Here is a 23,278-nt window from a genome sequence, read left to right as displayed (position 1 = left end):
TATGTATATATAACACGTAACCTATAGTTTTTATATTATATTAAATACAATACAACCTATAATTTTTAATTCTCTCAATCATTTGTAGTATTTAATATAAATCACATTTATACTAAAGTTAATTATATGAATCCAATCCATATAATTAATATTTGAATCATATTCAAATATTCATTTCCTCTTGAATAAACTTTATATTATAATGTTTCAAATGCATTATTCTAATTATATCACATATAATTAATTTAAATTAATTATATCATATATAATTAATTCCCTCAATTAATTTGAATAATTCAAATTAATTCAAAATCAAATTTCAATAATCTCTGTTGAACTACAGAGGGGACCTTTTGGACCTGTAGATTGAAGCTTCAATGGTATTTGAATAATTCAACATCCATTAACTGTTGGTCACTCCACTAAGACCGATAGCTACACTATTCGTACCACAAATATATTTATGTGTCCATTGGATATAACCAGTCAACAGTGCATGACCCTTCACGAATTGCTCCTAGGTAGAGCTGGGCCAAAAATTATCGTTGTACCCATGTAGTTGCATTTAACTTCTTAAGTACCACTGATATCTCTAATAAACAATAATTCATAGTCCAACTATGACCAAAATCCCTTTCGGGCTAAGAGAGGGTGTGACACCATATTATTCAAGCACCGGAATCAACCCTTAAAGGAGAAGTTTATCTACTTACCTAGATGTTGGGGAATAAGTGAATTCTGTTTTGTGTAGTTGTGTTCCCAGCTTCCTAATCAAATGAATCCCCAAAATGGTAGGCTTATTGAGTCAGCAATATGGCCATTCTCATTCATACAAATCAAAGGATCGCCTTCATAGGCAGGAGTTCATAACTCACTCAGAATTCAGGTCATGTCACTATGGTCATCCTGGTGAAATGTAAGTCTCTATTATGAACAGTGTTATATAATGAGACTATTCATTTCGTGGTCCGTTTTTATATAAACCTTTTTGTATAGTCTACCCCGCTCACATGTCTCCACAAGAATGATTAGGATTAGATCATCTATAGTACTTTACAACAATTGTAACATCTACAAAGCGGATCGTATTCATAGTGTTACCAGAATAAGGTACTCAGCCTTATCTATCTACTACAGACCATTTAGATTATCACTTAAACATGATCCACTTGTATGTCTCTACGTATACGTTTAAGCTACAAAAGATAACCTTGGATGTTAGTTTATTGGTTTATGGGTTAATACTACTAAATGTTGAATAAAACATCTCATATTTTATCATATAAATAAAATGTTTGTACATTAAAATTACAAACTATAGGACCCACAAGATTTGGGGCATCAACCCCGACAATTTATGTTAGGGACTAAAATGGTTTTGTCTCCTCGACTAGCAATACTCAATTGTATATCGTGGGCACGAATAGCTAGCTCTTCAAAGGTGTGAGACTTTATATCTTGAAAAACTTAAAGAAGTTCCCAGTGCATGCCTTGAATGCACATCTCAATAATGATTTATGATAGACGATATTTTCAACCTACTCGCAGCTCTCTAGCGATTTATGTAATCAATAACGAGTTCATCTTTTCGTTGCTCGGTGTTGTGAGCTCGAACATACCGACTATTCATCTAGTGTTGAAGAAGCGATTTAGAAACTCTTTTTTCAAGTTGTTCCCAATCCCAACCATCAATTGACTCAGACTTCAGGTCGGTGCACCAGTCAAAAGAATTTCCTTTCAATGATCAAACACATTTTTTTACCAATAAGTCCCCTCACGTTCTAGAATATTCACATGTTTGAATGAAATGAGTAACATGTTGCTTTGGATTGCCCTTCCCATCAAATTGTTAAAACTTAGGTGGCTGGTATCCGGTTGGCATCGTTAAATTATCAATTCTCTCTGTATATAGTTTAGAATACAAAAGGAAACTTTTAGAAGGATCGTCATATTGGTCCCTGATAGAGTTTGTGATCATATCTTGCAATTGTTACATCGATAACGAAGCAATCGAAGTTGATTGTTGTTGTTGGTTTTCTTACAAGGTTGTATTTCCTTTATCATTATCCTCGATAGCAGGTGCTTAGCTTGACTCAGGAGCATCACGACTTTTAATATGATTCTTTGGAGACAATTTCATAATCCCTCTCTTTGTTTTCCTTCATTAGCATACCCACCTTCTTTTCTAGTTTAACCATTCTTTCTTCATCTGTACTCATGTCTGTCATCATGACTAACATTAGATTGGCTTCTGAAGCTTCTTTGCTTGATTGTTCAGAAGATTAAGTGACTTCACTAGACAATGGATTCTCTACAATCCTGCTATTTGTTGATCTCGACAGTTGCTCCCATATATTCTTTATGACCTCAAAGGATGGCAGTTCTTCAGATCATTGAATTTCCTTAGAACTACTTTAATTATTCTCGTGTAAACATTGCTTGAAGTTTTGGAAGTGTTATTTTAGATGTCATAGCTTTTTTTTGTTGTAGAGAAAGAGATGAAAGTTAGAAATGGTCCCACTGGGCGTGCCAATCTGTGAACACGAAATTTAATTCGTGGAACTTGAACTTTGTATTTGTGTTAATTTCTTTAAAATAGTGAGCACAATCTCTAATATATGATCCTTTGATGATTTCTCTAAAATAATAATAATAATAATAATCTTTAGGCTTGTTGATTTTCTTGGATGATCGGTCTTTGGACTCGTTGATATTTTTGGAGGATCGACCTTTAGGCTTGTTGATCAGTTTGGGTTGGTCTCCAACTTGTTGATCTGCTTAGATCGACCTTTGGAGCTTATGACTTCAGGAACTTTAGAGGAGCTGTATTCTTTAGATCTTTAGAGCTTGGGAGGAATTGTATTCTTCAGATCTTTAGAGCCTGTAGGGAGTTGTATTCTTTATATCTTAAAAGTTTGAAAAGAGTCATATTCTTCAGATCTTCGGAGCTTGGAATGAGTTATATTCTTAAGGTCTTCAGAGCTTTAAAACTTCGATCTTCAAAATTTGAAAGCTTAAGAGCTTCAATCTTCAAAGCTTGAGAGAAGTCATATTCTTCAGAACTTCAGAGTTTTGAAGCTTAGATCTTCAGAATTTGAAAGCTTTAGAGCTTCAGAGAAGTTATATTCTTCAGAATTTTCAGGGCTTTAATCTTTGGAATTTCAAATCTTTAGAGAGCTCTGGTCTTCATTTCTTCCAACCTCCTTCAAATGAAGGGGCAAGACCTCTATTTATAGAGGATTTCCATGGGCCTTACACACGAGTTTGGGCCCATTCTTTTCTTGGCCCAAATTTTTGTCATGAGCTTGAGTTGGGCTGGACTTGGATTCAACGACTTTAATTACACGACCCAATCCAATTTATGATTTCTACAATAAGCTTGAGCTTTTGATGTGGTGATGTGGCAAAATTTAATTGGCCGAAATTTCTCATTCAACAATATATATTTAAATATTATTTAAACCTTAAATTTTAAATTTTCAATATGCACGCTTATATATTATTTAAGATTTAAAATATTATTTATAGTACATTTGAAACCGGTTAGAATTTTACATTATATAAATTTTGTTGACTAAGACATTCATTTAGGTTTACTTTAATATTTTACAATTATAATATAATTGAGTTGGATTTGAGTCAACATCACTTAAGACAAATGAATCGAATGAGAAATAATATTTCAAATCAAAATTTAGCAACAAATGAATGATAGAAACAGTTGTACTATGGTTATTAAAATTTTGCATCAAGACTTATGTATATTTGATAATGTAAATGTTTTAAAATTACTTTCGTATTTCAATATATGCTATATATATTTTCATCTCACATAATTAAATTATATTTAAACTATAAAATAAGAGAAAATGTTAGAGAGAAAAAATACCAGAAATGATTATAAAAAAAGTTTCAATTTTTATTTCTTTTTTTTTGTTCCCAATAAACAGAAAATAAAAATAATTATCAAACATATTCCTATTTATAGTTCTTAAAAAATAAGAAACAAGAACAAGAAATAGAAAACAAGAACATAAACGTTACCAACGAGCTCTTAGAAACCAAGATTAAAAAATGTACTCTTGATTACCATTATATTATGTTCAAAGATATATTTATTTTTATTTTTACATTGTTTGTATCAAAGTGGCATTCAATGGAATTAAAAATCTAACAAGAAAATTAACCCAAGGACTTAGTCAATATCAATATAAAAATTTATCGAAATCAATACTAACATAGAAGTTGATTGCAACACCGAATAAATAATTGGGAGCTTATCGTACAATAGTGATAGAAATGAGGGTTCAAATCTCTGGTCCATAAGGTGAAAGACCATGCCAAAACTATACTATGCTTGCTTAGTGTTTGTCTATTTTTTTTTAAAATTATTTTAAATAATAAAATTGCTGAAAATATTTTTAAATATAGCCAATGTGATAGAAAGTGATATTTTACTATATTTGTAAATAAGTCGACTCATTTTTCAATATTTGAAAATAACTTTTTTATTTTTATTTTTATAAATTTATTATTATTTTTTATTGAAGCATCATTAACTAATAAAATTTATTAAATAATGATGCTAGAGAAGTTTGATAAAAACGACCATAACCACTCAAACTATTAAAAATATAGGTTGAAAAACCCTCGTCCTATGAAGCATAGACACAGATATGGCTACACGATACGGATACGATCGGATACGGCGATTCGTCAATTTCTAAAAAAGTAAGATACGGATACGTCTAAGGATGCGTCATTTTTTTTATATATATATTTATAAAAAACGGGATACTGATATGTTGAAGATACATTTTCTTTTTCTTTAAAAAAATATAGGATATAGATAAATTTAGCATACAAGTTAATACCAATAGCACAAAATAGAATACAAACACTGAAAAACAATTAAACAAAGCAACATCTAATATTTTGAAGTACAATAGTTAATAAAATGCAATAGAAAAGTGACTCATATTGCAAAGAAAAAGAAGATTAGAGGGAGAAGTATGAAAATAAACGAATAACTTATCGTTAAAATATCCAAATGATTTATATTTTGATGCACTTTGTGAGGACTCAAATGTGAAGATGGAGATTAGATGGTTCTAGTCTAGGGTTTGGTCCGTTATTTATTTTAGATTGCCTAATTTTAGATTGGAAAAAATTAGATGAGTTACCTATTTTTTTTCTTACATATAGAGATAGTTACGTCAAATGACGTGTCAGTGGAAATATAGATTTGACACGTGTTAAATACATATTTTGGAAGAATCTATGTGTCTGTTACTGATTTTATTTTATTATTATTATTTTTTTTTATCACATATGAAGTATAAGCCTAGTCCCACATTAGGGTTTAAGAATTGGCGCCCTTCGGAGTGAACCGAACAATTTGTTCTTGGAGTTCGACCCAATCGCGTGACCGGGAATCACAGAAATCCGAAGCAGAATGGCAACAAGAATTGGATTGGTGCTTCCTCGGCCGGTGACATTTGTCACCGGCAATGTCAAGAAGCTCGAGGAAGTTCGAGCAATATTGGGCAACTCTGTTCCTTTTCGGTCTCTCAAGCTTGATTGTAAACTCTCCATCTCTTTCACTTAATCCGAATTTTCGATCTTTTACCTACTTGTTTGTCGTTGTTGTTTGGTTTTTAACTCATTATAAACAGTGCCGGAGTTGCAAGGCGAACCAGAAGATATATCGAAAGAGAAGGCTCGGTTGGCTGCTATCCAGGTGCACTTTCTTCTACATTTTGTCGTTCGATTAAGAATCATTTCATATGAATCAAAACAAAAGAGAGGAGTTGACTGATTTGGAGTTACCGGGTTTGCTAATTGGAAGGTTAATGGGCCGGTTCTGGTGGAAGATACATGCCTCTGCTTCAATGCTTTGAAGGGTCTTCCTGGTATTCAATGTTTTTCATTTTTGACAACCTCCTCTCATCCCAAGTGGTAGATGTTTAGATGATTGACACGGTTATCTGTCTCTGTTTCAGGGCCATACATGTAAGTTGCTACATTATCAACGTCCCCTCTGAGGTGAAGTTTCATTAGTTATTTACATATTATTGAACCATAACTATGTTATCATTGACATTTATATATATGCGTGTGCGTGTGTGTGTTTTAATAAAGTTATAGAAGAATTCGATTGAAGGATCCATATTATTTGAAGGTAAAAAAGGGCCTTTTACTGTCCAAGGATGGCACATCCTTGAAGGAGGAGTAGAATTTGATGTCCTTAATTTTTCAAATAGAATTTTCTGCTTTTATACAAACTTATCTCTGCTTTTTTCTCCAATTTTTAATTTAACAGAACTCATTGAGATCTATCCATGTTTGTTTTCGCATGGATCTCATTTGAGTTTGCATAAGATGCGTATCTAATCATCTGGTGGCTTTAATTGAGCAGCAAGTGGTTCTTGGAGAAGATTGGTCATGAAGGTTGTACTCGTCATCATACTAGCTTTTCCCTTTATCATTTTTCCTAGTGGCAGTGATATATGCTGGTCATTGCAACTAAATGTTGCTTGCATCCCTCTTTTTCAGGTCTGAATAATTTGTTAATGGCATATGAGGACAAGTCAGCATATGCTTCATGCATCTTTTCATTTTCTCTTGGGCCTGAATCTGAACCCATCACATTTGTGGGAAAAACTCCGGTATGTACAATTTCCTACCTAACAATATGCTGAGCAATGCTTATCAAGAAAAAAAGGAAAAAGAAAAAAAGTGCTAAGCAATCTTTTCTCCAATCGGTTATTTAATTATCTCAATACGAACCATTTCATTTCAAGTTTGGTTATTTTTATTGTAAATTTAATCTTTGAGTTACTTCAGATCACTTATTTCTTTTGCTGGAAAGCATATCCTTTTATATGGGGGACCACTATATACCCTTTTGTATGGAAAACTGATAGGCACCAGAAATTCAAAGGAAATACTCTATTAAAATTGCTTGTAAAAGATGAAAAAATTACGTATCCTCATTTGAGAGGCTTAGTTCTCTTCCATAGCCCTACTTGGAAGATATCTCCTCCATAATTCCCTCACTGAGTCTCCCCTCTTATTATTTCATGAAATTGTTTCTTATTCAAATAAAAAGATATAACTGTTAAAAATAAAAAGTAGGGAAGAGAATAACAACACAGTTACGTGAAAACCTTTTTACAGGGAGAAAAACCACGATATAGAGACTTTTCTTATTATTTTAATCTGATACACTGAATACATAGGGACACACTGTATAAATAGACAGTAGGAAACCCTAGGGGTCTACACAATTACATAAATGCCCCTAGGTTAATAACTCTATTTTCAACACTCTCCCTCAAGTTGGAGCATAAATATCGACAAGGCCCAACTTGCTTACACAATAATCAAAGCTTTGTCTTAGTAACCCTTTTGTAAGTACATCAGTAACTTGTTGATTTGAAGGAATATAAGGGATGCATATGTTTTCATTGTCCCACCTCTCCTTACTGAAATGTCTATCTCTACGTGTTTAGTTCTGTCATGTTGAACCGGGTTATTTGCAATATTGATGGCAACTTTATTGTCACAAAACAATTTCATCGGAAGCTCATTATCTTGTTGGAGATCTGATAACACTTTCTTCAACCAAATTTCTTCACAAATCCCCAGACTCATGGCCCTATACTCAGCCTTAACACTACTTCTAGCAACAACTCCTTGTTTCTTACTTCTCCAGGTGACTAGATTACCCTAGACAAACGTACAGTATCCAGACGTCGATTTTCTATCAACAACAAACCCTGCCCAGTCAGAATCAGCGTAGGCTTCAAGAGATCGTTTATTAGTCTTTCTGAACATTAGACCTTTGCCAGGAGTTCCTTTCAGGTACCGGAGGATACGTTCAACTGCTGTCATATGATCCTCACATGGAGCTTGCATAAACTGATTGACAACACCTACTGCATACAAAATATCTGGTCTTGTGTGAGACAAGTAGATCAACTTCCCGACTAACTGCCGATACCTTTCTTTATTAACAGGAATTCTATCATTCTTATTACTGGCTTCGCATTATACTCTACTGGTGTGTCAACAGGTTTACACCCAGTCATGCTCGTTTCCTATAGTAAGTCCAGAGTATATTTTTGTTGAGAGACTGATATACCTTCTTTTGAGCGAGTCACTTCCATTCCTAGAAACTATCTTAGCTTCCCGAGGTCTTTAATTTCAAATTCTCCGGCCATCTTTGTTTTGAGCCTCATGATCTCTGCATCATCATCCCCAGATAAAACAATGTCATCAACGTAGACAATAAGAACAACTATCTTCCCTGATGTTGATCTTTTTATAAAAAGAGTGTGATCAAAATGCCCCTGAACATACCCCTGTGCTTTCACAAAAGTTGTGAACTTGTCAAACCAGGCCATTGGAGACTGTTTCAATCCGTATAACGACTTTCTCAATCTACACACCTTGTTTTTGAATTGACTCTCGAACCCAGGAGGAGGACTCATATAGACTTCCTCTTCAAGTTCCCCATTCAAAAAAACATTTTTAACATCAAATTGGTGTAGGGACCAATCCTTATTTACAGCAACTGACAAGAGCACTCGAATAGTGTTAAGTTTGGCCACAGGAGAAAAAGTTTCAGAATAATCTATTCCATAGGTCTGAGTAAAGCCTCTTGCAACGAGTCTAACCTTGTACCGGTCAATCGTCCCATTTGACTTATATTTTATTGTAAACACCCATTTACGTCCAACTGTCTTGTGCCTTTCAGGCAGAGCCACCTGTTCCCAAGTTCCATTCTTCTCGAGAGCTCTCATTTCTTCCATAACAGCAAACCGCCATTCTGGTTTTTCCATTGCATCACTTATGTCATTTGGAACCATCTCAGTGTCCAAACTAGTTGTGAATGCTTTGAACTCGGTTGCCAGATTACTATACGTCATGTAACTATGCATAGGGTATTTAGTACATGAACGAGTGCCTTTCCTCAGAGCTATAGGAACATCAAGCGATGCATCACGTTCTTTCAATTCTCCAGGCTCCTCATCATGATCGACTATTTGTGTATCAGAGACTTCAATAGTATCCTCCACATCATCATTAGCAAGAATCATTTCATTCTCTGCTGTCTCCTCTTCTGCTATTCTTTCAGTATTACTACTTCATTCTCTCTTGTCTTGCCTGCATTCATCAGTCTCCATACATACATCAACATCATTAATTTCAAGAATGTACGTACCTGGATCTGATGGCGGGTCTGACTCATGTACTGGAGCCGGTGGTTCTGGCTCGATAGGTGACACTGCTTCCTTCCTGAGATTCTTCCTATAGTAAGTTTTCCAAGGAACTTGGTTGGTAGGAAGGACCAGACTGTCATGCTCAGAACTAGGTTTAGACAAGGTTTGAATGGGAGCTGACTCTAAGGGAATAGCATAAGATGACCAGTTAGTCTCTTCATTCATGTTCTCCCCTTGAAGATGACTAACAGGGAAAAACGACTGATGCTCGAGGAAGGTGACATCCATTGAGACATAGTACTTATGAGATGACGGGTGATAGCACTTATATCCACGTTGATGAAGTGGATATCCAACAAAGACACACTTCTGAGTACGAGGAGTAAATTTTGTGCGGTTTGGACCATGGGAGTGAACAAAGGCAACACAACAAAAAACCTGAAGAGGAACATCGGAGATTAATCGAGTGGTTGGGAAAGACTCTTTAAACAATTCTAAAGGAGTATGAAGATTAAGAATACGAGAGGGCATCCCCCCACAGGTATGACGGAAGAGTGGCAGATAACATAAGAGATCGGGCTACTTCAACCAGATGACGATTTTTCCGCTCAGCAACTCCATTTTGTTGCGGAGTGTAAGCACACGAGCTCTGGTGGACAATACCCTTAGAAACAAGAAAGTCCCTGAAGGAGGCATTGAAGAATTCTCGCCCATTATCATTTCGTAAAATTCCAATCTTTGTTTTGAACTGAGTTTTGACAGTTGTATAAAATTATTGGAAAATAGATGACACCTCAGATTTGTCAGTGAGGAGGAAGACCCAGGTAAGGTGGGTGTGATCGTCTATAAATGTGACAAGCCACCGTTTTCCAGTGGAAGTGGTAATCGATGAGGGGCCTCATACATCACTATGAACAAGGGAAAAAGGACTCGAGGGTTTGTAAGGCTAGGACCGGAAAGAAACACGACTTTGCTTGACACGAATACACACATCACAATTTAAAGAAGTATTAACATTGCGAAATAAATGCGGAAACAAATATTTCATATATTGAAAATTTGGATGTCCTAAACGGAAATGCCACAACATAAAGTCATTTTCGGAAACAGAAAAATTTACCGACATAAACCCAGCTTGATGATTATCTCTAGAGGAAACTTCTTCAGAAAGGAAGTAGAGTCCCTTATCGTGTCGGGCAGTGCCAATCGTCATCCCCGATTTCAGATCCTGAAACAAAACGGAATCAGATGAGAAAATTTCCTTACACTTCAAATCCCTTGTAATTTTACTGACAGACAACAAATTATAAGTGATTTTAGGCACATGTAAAGTATCACACAAAATTAAACCGTCAAACAGGGAGATATGGCCTTTCCCCGCAACAGGGGCAAACGACCCGTCTGCAATGCGAATACGCTCATTTCCAGCACTTGGGTTATATGACATAAACAATTCTGAAGAACTCGTAAGATGATCTGTGGCCCCTGAGTCAACAATCCATGGTTTTTTTTACCATTTATACTAATAAGGCAAAATGAAGGGAAATACCTGACTGTGCAATAGCACTTACCCCAACCATACTCAAGTTGTTCTTACTATCAACAGAAGACTGTTTCTGAGTCTGTTCATCTGCTGAGTCACTTACCAGGGCACGACCAGTATTAGATTTGTCATGAGATTGTCGTCGCCTGCTGTTTGGAGGTTTCTCGTGCAATTTCCAACACCGGTCCTTTGTGTGCCAGAGCTTCTTACAAGTTCACGTACAAGTGGGGGTTTTTTATCGCCATTAGCACTGGACGACTTTGCAACGAAGGTGGCTGCATCGGTTGTAGGAATGGGATTATTCATGGCGCACGACCGATCCTCTTCCAGCCGTATTTCAGAGCAGACTTCTTTGAGTGAAGGAATCGGGCGTTGGCCCAATATCCAACCACGAACACCATCAAATTTAGGATTTAATCCAGCCAAGAACACATAAACACGGTCTGCCTCTTCGATTTTCAAGTATTGGGCCCCATCTTGTGCACAGTTCCAGAAAATCTCTCGACACAGATCCATCTCTTGCCACAACATTGATAGTTTGTTAAAATAAGAAGTAACATCCATGGATCCTTGTTTGCATTCATGGACCTGTTTGTGGAGTGTATATAGTCGAGAGGCATTCTGTCTTTTTGAGTATAAATCTTGCGCTGCCTCCCAGATATCCTTGGCAGTTGCAGCGTATAATAGTGGTCTTTCAATTTGAGGTTCCATACTATTCACCAAAACAGAGCATAACAACGAGTCTTCTCCTTTCCAGATTCGTTCTTGTGGATCGCTTGGTGCTGGCTTTGGAATTTCCCCTGTCAAGTACCCAAATTTGTGACGCCCTTCCAAGGTCATTCGGATTGATTGGGACCAAGAGAAATAATTCTGGTCATTTAATTTTTCCCCTACAAGAAATCCTGCAGAATTGCCCATCGAACCAGATAAATAAGAAACATTTGGCAAAATAGGGAACGAGTTTACTAGATTCTCTGAATAAACTGGTTGAACCGGATGGGGATTTGCGTCAAACATCGTATCTAAATTTGAAATCTGTTGTTGCAGATAAGCCAACCGTTGTCTCACATGGTCTGGGTAATCGCTCGAACTACAAGCGGCTGGAAAGGGGGAAGCCACTGTCGGCTGGAAGGAGTTCGTCGGCATATGTGAAGACCCCAACCGGCTGGACTGCTCGAGATGGCTGCCGGCTCGTCGTTGGTCGAACACACTTGGGGCAGAATCAGTCGTGTTCGACGTCACTCCTTGCAGATCGAACGGACCTATCATGGAAGAGTAGGCCGATGCGAAATCGATCGGTGCGGAAGTCATTGAAGGTCTGGAGGGCTGCGACTGCGCGAAAACGACCGGCGCGGAAGTCTGCCCTTCGAGGGTTTGTCTGGGTTCAACACGGAAGAGCCCGATCGCGACTGGATCTATCTGTCCTTCAAGGGTTCGGCTGGGTTCAGCGCAGAGGAGCCCGATCGGCGCTTCTGCCTGGTGCGGCGGCTCCTACTGACGACGGCTCTCCGTCGACTGCAACTGGATGGCAGAAAGTAACTCCGGTAGGGCTGCTTGAAAACACTCCTTCACAGCCGCTCGGATAGCAGTTTTCATATCAAAACTCAAAGATCCATCAGTAGAAGATGACTGCGGTTGGTTCTCTTCCATAACGGCTAGGGTTTCGTCCTCGAGCTCTGATACCATGTAAAAAATAAAAAGTAGGGAAGAGAATAACAACACAGTTACGTGGAAACCCTAATACAGGGAGAAAAACCACGATATAGAGACTTTTCTTATTATTCTAATATGATACACTGAATACATAGGGACATACCATATAAATAGACAGTCGGAAACCCTAGGGGTCTACACAATTTCATAAACGCCCCTAGGTTAATAACCCTATTTTCAACAATAACTCCTTCAATCTAGTTTCCTTTTATAATCACTCCATATCTTAACAATATTCCCTACATTTATTTGAATAAAATTCCTTAACTACACCTTTCTTTCTCCCCTTCTTTAAATAAGATATTGTTTAGAAATGTTCGAAAGTGATTTTGTAATGATTAAAGATCACACTTTTCACGTGGAAATCACTCCAAAACGTACGTTTAATTATTAAAAATCAATTTAGTGTTTGTTTTGCATTTTTAAACTGATATTCGTACGGTCAAAATTGATTTTGCATAATTAAATAGCATGTTTTGGAATAATTATGAATATGATAAAATGATCTTTAACAATTTCAAGATCCACCCCCAAACAAGCCCTTAGTTTCTTATTGTGTGAGTTTGTAGTTGTTCCCTATAGAAGAATCCTTTTGGAGATAAATTTAAATGCAAACAGAAAAAGGAGGAAGATGAAAATCTCTCTTCCTTCGTTAAATCAACTATCATGATCGAGAGATTTAATAACAGAAGTTACGAATCATTAGTTTAGTTCACGAGATAGTGAATTTTACATTGGGTCTGGGAATGATATATCAATGCCCTTTAGCTTGGTTCAGAAAGAATAAAAGTTGTTTGAGTATTATTACGATAGAGAGGAGTGTAATTAAGGAAAAATTGAAAATGGAAGGAAACATTAATGTCGGAGAGTAGTGTGAAGGCTAGAAATGCCAGTTTTGTAAGTAGCGATCAATTGACCATCCAAAGATTGCACAACTTGGTGAGTTTATGCTTCTAAAGGGTTTAATTCAGGAGTTCAGTGTAAATTCTGGTTGTAGGGACATACATAGAAGTCTGTGGTTGGAAATAATTTTGGACATTAGTGTAAGAACAAATGGGATGATCAAATGGATTCCGATAAAGGGGAAGTTAGTAAAGCAGGGCGAGAAGGAGAAGAAGAAGCTATTCAGATGGTTGAGGTCACTTTAAATTAAGTGGTTGTGTAAGCGTTGCCTTAGACCCTTCCAGTTCCAAGGGTGTAATGGCAGTCAAGAAGTTGTAGTGACCAACAATGAAGTGAACTCTAATTCCTTTGTCCAACACAGGAAGCTATAGATCAATCACTTGTATTGGACTCCTCATTCTATTTCTTTTCTTCTTATACATATTCGTCTAGTTTCTCACTCATTATTGATCCCAGAAAATTTTGTTCTCAAAATAACTGTATGAAAATGACTTCTCTGGGATTCATTCGGTGTTCCACTAAAAAATTGTCCTCGTTACTTGCTCTATTAGGGAAAAATTGTTCGTCCGAGGGGCCCTAATGATTTTGGTTGGGATCCAATTTTTCAACCTGATGGCTGTGACCAAACGTAAGCTTTATCTATCTATCATTGTAGAATCATACTACAACAAATACGATCAAAGTTATAAATAAAAGGTCTATAACATATTTCTGACCATTGGACTTTATTTTGCAGGTATGCTGAAATGTCCAAGGAAGAAAAGAACAAGATATCTCATCGCTACCGTGCTCTTGCACTGGTGAAATCTCACTTTGCTGAAGCTAATTACACCTACCAGATCCAAGACTAAAGGTTCTCTCTATCTTGTCTTGCCATAACAAACTATTTGCAAGCTTTTTGCAGCAGTGTTGATAACTAGAATTTTCTGTGCTGGTTGTTGGAGCTTGAAAGCCACAATGCCATGATGGGTATTTGACTTTAATGCTCTTCTAAAATATTCCAATTTAGAAACCACACTGTGTTAGATGTGATATATGAGAATAGTTCTTCCATTCTAAATTGTAACAATAATTGTTATTTATGCATGAATGATGGATTAGAAGATGGATAAGAAGTAGAAGAAAAAACAACAATAGTTATAAAAAGCATATCTTGCTTTCAATGCAATGAATTGAGAGAAAAAATTAAGAGAGGTTAGGAGGGAATGGGGAAACATCAACTCAGCATCTTTTAAGTGCATGTCTGAAGCTGAGGAGTTGTATTTGCCACTGAAAGGGAAAATTTATCCTTCTTCTACTTAGTGTCTCCTTGTACATATCCATTTGGGATAACTTTTGGGCCCAGAAATGGAAATGGGCCCATTATAGTACGGATTTCCATTTGTAGTCCCTACTACCAAGTAGTACCCAAATGGGCCCAACTCACATGCTCTTCCCTATTTGTTTTTCCATCATCCAACGATGGAAATTAATACTGTCCACTGTTTTTATGGTATCATTTTCTGATCTGTTCATTTGGGAGTCCCCATTTACCTAATGTCCATCTGTTAAGACTAGGACATAATTGTCATTTAAATTCTATCCCCCAGTTATATAAGTGATAGTTGTATTATTATTAGGTTGTCTTGTGTTATGTTGCTAGTTTTTGAAAAGTCTTGTTTATTTAAAGTTGTCATGTCTATCTTAATAAAATCGACATTAATAGTTGGATGCATATAGTATAATTGTTTAGATTAAATTATATCTTTAGTACTTATATTTTACCTTAATTTCAGTTTGGTTCTTATTTTGCGAAATATGAAGCATAGAACCATATTTTTATTAGATCCAATTTTGTTTTCAGATTGCTTACGAAACAATCCCTAAAGGTTCAACTTACTCACTTGACATTTAGTCGAACTAACAAATCGCATAACATATTAATCAGATGTAATGCCTTCTCTTCAAATCTTAAATTTTCTCTCTAATTGCTACCTGTATTGAGGAAAGAAAGAGAGGGGTTGGAAGCCATGTGTATGTGTGGAAACAGAATGTGAGGTGGTGGGAGGTTGCTTTCTTTGATTCTATGGTGCTCTTTCAACAGTCTGTTATCAGTTATAAAGTGGAGCATAAGCCAAGCCTACCATGTGTTGTACAATAGTCTTCAACTGAATTTAGTTCTTGGAATGAATAATTACACTTTGGAATACTTAAAATATTTGCTCCATCATAAACTCATTTAAGAGGAAATAGATTCTCATCAAAGTATTAGTTTATTAAATTGTCAGCATCTAATCTCTTTATCCTTTAGCATGTATTTGAAGAGAGGATAAAAAGGAAGATGTAATTGTTCATGTTTGTCAACTTGAACATAGTTTAATTGGTTGAGGTATTATATCCTTTGATTGAAAAGCCATTCAATTTTTCACTCACATGTTGACATTGCCAATTTTCTATTTCACATGATTAAGAAGAAAAATGATCATTTTGTTGAATGGATTAGGTATTACTTATTACAATTTCTATGATATTATTACCATATTGGTATATATCAATGAAAGATCAGAGCTTTTAAATGCCATGAAAATGATTACTTCTATTGAAATTCATCATACTCCAAAAAAAAAAAAAAAAATGGTCAAATGTTTGATGCCTTATAACATAGGGCATGAGCTTTTTTTTTTCCTATGAATTTTTTTTCTTGCATACTTACTTCATTTGGTGTTGACTTTGACTTCCAATTTGACCACCCATAGATTGTTAATAGAGAAAATGAACTATGACCCAGAGAATAAAAAGGATATCAACATTTAAATTTTCTTTATCATAAAGGCACTTTCAATAACTAATGGGTATTTAACTTTGCATTTGATAAAATCGATATTAATTGGAAGTGCTTATAACAAAATAATGATTCATAATCAAATTTATTCTATGCCCTTCCTCTCTTATTTGCTTAATGTAAATCTTTAAAACAGTTACTCTTTAACATATTAGTCCCTTAGAATTATTTAAAAGAACCGATGCAGAAATGAAGTTTTTGTCAAAGTTTTTACAGCTGTTGTTGTCTTAATGGAAGTTAACAGTATTTTCCCACCACTTTAAAATTGAAAAGGGCAACAAATACCCAAACTTTATTGATAGGTGAAGGCCATAAAAGGAGATGGGAAAAGGGGAAATGATGATGACTTGGTAGCATGTGGGTTGGCACATGCAAGAATCATCAACTGCCACTCAACACTCAAAAATGAAAGTGATTTCTATAATCAAACAACATAATCTTATTATCTAAAAATTCAATAATCACTATTAAAAAAAAAAGGGTTATAAAAGGCCCTTCCTTTAACTGTAAAAGTAGTACACTCCCCAATTTAATTGGCTTGGTTTCTTTTGTTTTAGAAAGGTAATTCAGTTCAAATCACTTTAGTTCATAAATTCATTTTCATCTTTAGCCTTTTTCCTTTTCTTTTTTAAATGTTAATGTGAAACCTTGATTCTTAAAACTTGACGCGTAACACCCAACTTGTTTATTCGTGGAGCGTAGAAGTAATAGTATATAAACAATTATTAATTCCAAAAAGTTTGAAGCCATATAAAAGCTAAGGCAGTTTTTTTTAATCATTTTGTTTGTTAAAACTTAAAACAGTCTTGTTCTTTACAAAGTTCTATTGTTCCACATGTTCAGTTGAAATGACAAAATTGTTTTTAAAGTAGAAAAGAAAAGCAAAAGTTAATCCTATATTTACAAATATAAAACTAATACAAAATTGTCACTAAAATGGGTTGGGGCCACATCTTTATCTTGTTCTTTTTTCCAATTTTAAAGAAGGGGGTCTAACCTATTTAATTTGTCTATCAATAATTCTTTTATATTTATGATTCTATGTGAAAAGAAAATATATGGGATTTAAAACTCAACCAAATGAATTTATTTCACATCACTTCTCAACCCCTAAATTACAACGAGAGAAAGAGAGAGTAGGTGAAAGATAGACAAAGGCATACAACATTTGCTATCATCTTTAGCAAACTTTTGCTTTGATAATTCAATGTTTGACAAACATACTATAACTTGTATCACTAAACAGAACATAGTGTAAAAAAAAAAAGGGGAAAAAAAGTAGAAAAAGGAAAGAAAGAAAAAGCACTCAGACCATTCAGATCCTATAAGAACAGAAGACAGAAGAGTAGACATAAGAGAGTAAGAATAATGATAGTTGAAAGAAGAGGGGTGGGGAAAGTGTGAAGGGAATAAATGAACAACGCTTCCGCACCTGCTTGCTGAATGGCAAATGGTGTCTTTTTCAAGTTGAAGCAGGCCGAGGTTGAGCGATTTTGGAGTGTCTCACTCTCGACAAACAGCAAACTGGGGACAAGTTCAAATAGGAACGTCTCCGTAATGAGACGAGAGAATGAAATGTACACTTGTTTTTAGATATCATAGAAGAGATTAGGAAGGAGGGGAGGAGATATCAATTGATAGAATATATGGAGATTGGTGGGGAGTAAGGCTATTTTGTAAGTAAATATTTGAAAAATTCACAGAAGAATAATAGAGAAAGGGTGTTCCGTGATCGTCGAGAGGATCGGAATGCTAGCACCGATGGCCTCTCCGGCAGGAAAGTGCACCAGCATCGGATGTTATAGTACCAACCATGGATGAAGATTTAGCTCCCAAGCTTGAGGCTCTAGCATAGCTTGCTGAGGCCCCTGCACCAGATGGAGTGAAAAAGGCACCATTCAACAATAGGTCTCCCTCTGATCTCCAATTCCAATTTTTCCATTCAGTTTCAGCTGTCTCAACTCTCTTTGTCACCTACAGAAGTTGCTTGATTCAGTCACTAGTTACATTACATTAAACTTTAATAAACTATACTAGACCTATTGTTCATATATCACGATAAACTACTCTTGAACTCAAAAGCTTAAAACCCTGATGTAGTTAATCTTTGGTTTAAATACTATTTTTGTACCTATACTTTTGACTTTAGTTCATTTTGATTCTTATACTTTTCATATGTTTATTTTGGTCCCTCTACTTTTAACTTTGGTTCATTTTGGTTATAGTATTTTTAAAATGTTCATTTTAGTCCTTGGACTTTTAAAATGTGACAATTTTGGTCCCTTCATCTACATTCTTATATAATTTTTAAGGGACCAAAATTGTCACTTTTTTAAAGTTCAATGCTTAAAATGAACAATTTGAAAGTATAGAGTCCAAAATTAATAAAAGCTAAACGTACAGGATCAAAATAGTATACAAACCTTAATTTATTTAAAGATATTGTTAATGGTATTTAGTACCTCTTTTGCAAAAGGGTTGGTTGGAGCAGCATATCTGTTACCCTGGCTATTGATGGTTGGATTTGCACTTCCACCAATGGCGTACATCTCCCAGTGAGTATAATCATTGTTCACCACGTGGAAGTATCCGTGTCTACACCTGAATAATTGATAACATTGATGAACTTTTGTAAGATTGGAAACGGGTTGGGATGTTATTATTGTTCTCTTGCTTATAAATGGCTATACACTGTCGTTTAGCAGATCAGAGTTTTTAAGCCAATATCTATCTATGGATACTTGGTTCTATCATCAAGACATTGCAGCTTGAAGCTGACATTTAAGAAAACTGTAGCTTACTTGAAATGAAAAAAAGGACAATAATGATGAATAGTAAGATTGTACCTTGGCATTCTTTGGATAAGTCCTTCTCCAAAGTGATTGTAAGCAATTGTCACTTGCATTAGTTTATCTCTAACGTAAGAATCACTATGCCCCAATAACATAACCTGTTCATTAAACACAAAATGTGATGCAATATCTCTAGAAAATGGAAAAAAAACACGAACCGAGTAGATGGACGAAGTGAAGATACCTCATTGTGGTGGGTGAAGTAATTGTTGGAGATGGTAATTGCAGTGGATCCCATGACAGCATCAACGAGACCATCAGCACAATTAGAGAGTGAATTGTGATCGATCCAAATATGACTTGATCCAAAAATGGAAATGGCATCACCATCAGCTATTGTTCTCCACCCAACGTGATTGGGTGAGCTCCTTACCATGGCGTTTCCAGTGGGCTTGCAGTCATGGATGTTTAGACCATGGACAATAACATTAGTCACAAACTGGATTGTGATGCAAGCACCATTAGCAATGTGAACATTGGTCCCACGGGCATCAATTGTCTTGAAACTGTTCATAATCAACTCTTGTTTCAGATGAATCACCATGTCTCTCTTGAACACAATCCAGAGAGGTTCATCCTGGATAACGGCATGTCGCAAAGTACCAGGCTTTGGGTTGACAGGGTTGTCATCACCAGAGTCAGTGACCATGTAGAATCGACCGTCACGACCACCGATAGCATTCCGGCCAAAGCCAATGCCACAATCTGCCAAACGTTTGCGGTTCTGTTGCCAGTTGGGATCGCAACGCCAGCAGTCATCAATAGGATTGCCAGTTCCACACGAGAAGAAGCCAAGCTCCCTCCTCGCAGTGGCATTGCGGATACTCCTGGTCAAGTGTATTGTTCAACTGTCAACCCTTGAAGTTATAACACTAACTATAATAAGCATATTATTGACAGAATTAACAGCAGAAACTTTTGCTTGCAGCGTCGGTGGAGTAAATTTCTTGTACAAAATAAATTTATACGAAAACAAGAACGGGATGATGGGAGCCATAAAGAAAAAAGGCAATCCCATTTGTCAATATTTGAAAGACTATTCAGTTTGATGGGTGAAAGTTTGGTGGCATTTTTTTTCGGGTCGTTGTCGCCTATTGGGGCCACTCAAGGGCAGTTGCCACTTGCAAAAACTCGTCCAAATCAATTTAAACTTCATTTGCCTCTTTTTACAAGTGCACATGGATTCGATAACAAGATCCTAGAAAATAAATGGATCCACATTCAACTCTCCTGTTCCCAAAACAAGACCAAACGGTAAAAACAGAATGAAAGAGACAGAGCTATGGACGGGGTATACCTAGATGAAACATCTAAGACGTCGTTAAGAAGAAGAGACGAAAGATGAAATTGGGGATTTCAACTTTGGAATCAGGAATTCAATCTATTGAAAATCTGACGATGAAGGACAGAAAAGTAGCCATGTGCATATTAATAGCGATCCTTTTTAGGTAGGTTTGTAAAATTTGGTCAGATTGGACAGGTTTACTCAAATTTCCTTAAAAAATTGATTCCTGAAGACTTGCTTCTGGGCTGTTGAGCCTAATCTACACCCACATAGTTTTCCTACAGATAATTCAAATTCTATACTATGCATAGTACTATTTGACATGTTTATAATCTATATGAAAAGGAAAAGAGGACCCACATGTCAACCATAGCAGCGATCTCTTCTGGGTTGTCCACAGCATGCTTATTACCGAGAGCCTCAGCCTCGTCCAACCTGAAATTACCATCCCCATATATCAGATGCAATAAAAAGAAATGACCCCAACGGAAAAGAAAAAAACGAACAATACTTTAGAACCGACAGTTGATAGGCACGATATCGATTTTTGGCGGGGACAATAATGCATTGTGACCCGGACAGAGGCACATGCAATTTGAGGAAACCCCAGCTTTCAGCCAATCATAAAGCAAAACGTGGCAAAGTTACAAAGCGAGTGAAGAAAGAGAGAGTGGTATATTATGAAAAATACTTGGTTAGCATCCGTTACATCCATCTTTTATTGCAGCCGATCTATTATCTTTGTCATGTGAGAAACTATTTTTAATAAATATTTTTGAGCTTTTTTACCTTGATGAAAGAGATAGGTACAATTTAGATTGCAATAATTGTTCATGTAATATAACGAAAAAGTACTTATTCCAACAAATATCTAATCATATTTGTCACGTAACAATATTTTTAGACTTTTTTAAAAGAAATACTTTTAAATTATTTTTTTTACCACGTAATGAAATAAGATATATAAAGATAGGTGTAGACTAATCTGTATTATAAACGCGTTTTTTTTCTTTTATCACATCACGTACTACAGTGTACAGTAAAGTGAATTTTTGTGCAGTACTCAAAGGTGGAAAAAAGATACTCAAAGTCTCGAACGGCTCACTCGCTACGAGAAAACCATTAAAAGGGACTTTTATGTAAGAGCGAATATAGAATAGAAAGCGAGCAGGAAAAGTCCATTTTTACAAACACTCTCACAAATGAAAATGTCATAACCTTTTCTTCTTTTTTCTTTTTCAAATTATTATTACAACAAATAAATAACGCAAAAGGGAAAAAGATTGCAAATCTGGGAGGAAACCCAATTTTGTTACTGAAGGAGCGGAATCCAAAGAAGTAAAGGGTAACGAAATTAACGGTTCAGATCCAGGGATCTAGATCTAAACAATGGAATGGAGAGTTGGGAGGAAAAAGAACACCCCCCCCCCCCCCACACACACACACAAAAAAAAAAAAAAAAAAAAAACGGACGGCTGAGATCAATTCAGAATAGAGGAAGGTGGGAAGGGTAATAACGTTGAAAGAGGTTTGGTTAGGTACTGAATCTGCCGCATTTATTCTTCTAACTGAACAGAACTTATTCATTGAAAAGAAAAAGGGGGAAAAGAATTATTCACCTCACTGCCATTGATGAGTTGCTTGAGCTCCGCATCTTCTCAGTTGCTCCATTCCTGCAAAATTTATTGAATCACGACTTAGAAACGGAGAAATTAAAGTTTGAATAGAAGATCTTATTGAACTCTCCATCTCCCCTCGCATTCTCTGTCTTTGTACTGAAATGTTTGGTAGGTCGAAATGTACAATACAAGGACGAGCCATTTTCTTGAAGGAAACATAAATTCAGCGGCTCAAAGGACAAAAGTTGTAAATGAGAACAAGAACGAGAGAAGAAAAACTCCGAGTGAAACAGCATTAATGCGATTAGATTGAGAAAAACACAAACGCAAACGAAAAATTGAAGAGCCTTCGAAATTGGAAAACATCAAGACTCTAAAACTATGACAAAATTTAACCGCTACGCACATAATGTGGCTAAAATCGATACGGAATCAAGAAGAACAAACGGAAAACTAAAATAGAACAACAGAGAGAACTCGGATCTTGTACAAACAGAGCAAATAACAGCGAAGGAGAGGAAATCGCCGACGGAGATAAGAATTGAGATAAACAAAACAGGAAATCCACAATTATATATTTATACAGAGAGATTCATACTGAATTTCAGGAATCTCTTTGGGAACTCTAGCAATTGTTCCGACGAACAACATGAACACCACGAGAAGAAACAAACGAGTCCATCCTCCAGATTCCGCCATTGTCATTTCTTCAACTCCAATTCCTTTTGCTTTCAAATGCAGACACAAAATGTTTAGAATTGAGAAGAAGAAGAAGAAGATGGAGAAGGCAGTAATGGAGTCAGAGTAAGCTTCCAATGGAATGGCTTTTTTTTATAGACTTTCTTGAAAATTAATGAATAAAGAATTGACATTTTTTTAATAAATTATAAAAACTAATCCAACCGACGTCAACACCGTTAACTCGGTTAGGTCACCTTTTTAATCTAACCCACCAATTCACTGTATATTTCCAATTTTACCCTCCCTAACGCTCCGTTTTAACTTTTTAACCACTGCACTACCGTAACACGCGTGGACGTCGGCCCCCACGTGCCAGATTTTTCTCTATCTCTCTCCGTTACATCTGAAACGTTGACTGTTTGACCATCGTCTCCGTCACGTAATCTTTTTTTTTTTTTTCAGGAAAATCTGTCACGTAGTCAGTACCCAATTGTTTTTCTCTTAATTTTGGTACGAGTCAATTTTGTAATAATATTAATATAATTATTTTTTAGTTTGAATATATTATATTTTCCAAATGAGAGGTAAGGCTCAATTACCTAAAAACTTTACTATCAATTTTGATTTTTTTTTT

The 23,278-nt window shown here is 35.9% G+C and overlaps 2 protein-coding genes across 3 annotated transcripts; one reads left to right on the top strand and one right to left on the bottom strand.

The window, feature by feature from the left end:
- Window positions 1–5,350: 5,350 nt before the first annotated feature.
- LOC120091077 (inosine triphosphate pyrophosphatase) lies at window positions 5,351–15,615 on the top strand. Of its 2 annotated transcripts, XM_039048914.1 has the most exons (9): window positions 5,351–5,582; window positions 5,676–5,740; window positions 5,849–5,912; window positions 6,003–6,012; window positions 6,419–6,450; window positions 6,556–6,668; window positions 13,938–14,014; window positions 14,123–14,239; window positions 15,230–15,615. In XM_039048914.1, the coding sequence occupies exons 1-8, from the start codon at window positions 5,456–5,458 to the stop codon at window positions 14,235–14,237; spliced, it is 603 nt and encodes a 200-aa protein (XP_038904842.1). In that variant the 5' UTR covers window positions 5,351–5,455; the 3' UTR covers window positions 14,238–14,239; window positions 15,230–15,615. The 2 variants fall into 2 exon arrangements, with proteins under 2 accessions (XP_038904842.1, XP_038904834.1); XM_039048906.1 differs by lacking the exon at window positions 15,230–15,615 and having other exon boundaries at window positions 14,123–14,900.
- Window positions 15,616–17,355: 1,740 nt separating this feature from the next.
- On the bottom strand, window positions 17,356–22,782 carry LOC120083353 (probable pectate lyase 8). Its single transcript, XM_039039085.1, has 7 exons — window positions 22,562–22,782; window positions 21,964–22,017; window positions 20,705–20,779; window positions 19,244–19,886; window positions 19,054–19,157; window positions 18,670–18,808; window positions 17,356–18,181 (listed from the first exon to the last, which is right to left on the bottom strand). The coding sequence occupies exons 1-7, from the start codon at window positions 22,666–22,668 to the stop codon at window positions 17,960–17,962; spliced, it is 1,344 nt and encodes a 447-aa protein (XP_038895013.1). The 5' UTR covers window positions 22,669–22,782; the 3' UTR covers window positions 17,356–17,959.
- Between the last annotated feature and the right edge of the window lie 496 nt (window positions 22,783–23,278).

The sequence above is a fragment of the Benincasa hispida genome, chromosome 1 (assembly GCF_009727055.1).
Source record: "Benincasa hispida cultivar B227 chromosome 1, ASM972705v1, whole genome shotgun sequence".
Lineage (NCBI taxonomy): Eukaryota > Viridiplantae > Streptophyta > Magnoliopsida > Cucurbitales > Cucurbitaceae > Benincasa > Benincasa hispida.
Note: the sequence above shows the minus strand (reverse complement) of the source record. Positions and strands in the feature narration are given on the sequence as shown.

What these genes read in the sequence shown, in the direction of transcription:
- LOC120091077 (XM_039048914.1), top strand. Translation starts at nt 5,456, where the DNA reads ATGGCAACAAGAATTGGATTGGTGCTTCCTCGGCCGGTGACATTTGTC. An exon ending in TCGGTCTCTCAAGCTTGATT is followed by an intron (nt 5,583 to 5,675) that starts GTAAACTCTCCA and finishes CATTATAAACAG; the next exon opens with TGCCGGAGTTGCAAGGCGAA. An exon ending in GGAGAAGATTGGTCATGAAG is followed by an intron (nt 6,451 to 6,555) that starts GTTGTACTCGTC and finishes CCTCTTTTTCAG; the next exon opens with GTCTGAATAATTTGTTAATG.
- LOC120083353 (XM_039039085.1), bottom strand. Translation starts at nt 22,668, where the DNA reads ATGACAATGGCGGAATCTGGAGGATGGACTCGTTTGTTTCTTCTCGTG. An exon ending in AACTCATCAATGGCAGTGAG is followed by an intron (nt 20,780 to 21,963) that starts GTGAATAATTCT and finishes TGGTAATTTCAG; the next exon opens with GTTGGACGAGGCTGAGGCTC. An exon ending in CTTATCCAAAGAATGCCAAG is followed by an intron (nt 18,809 to 19,053) that starts GTACAATCTTAC and finishes TCAATTATTCAG; the next exon opens with GTGTAGACACGGATACTTCC.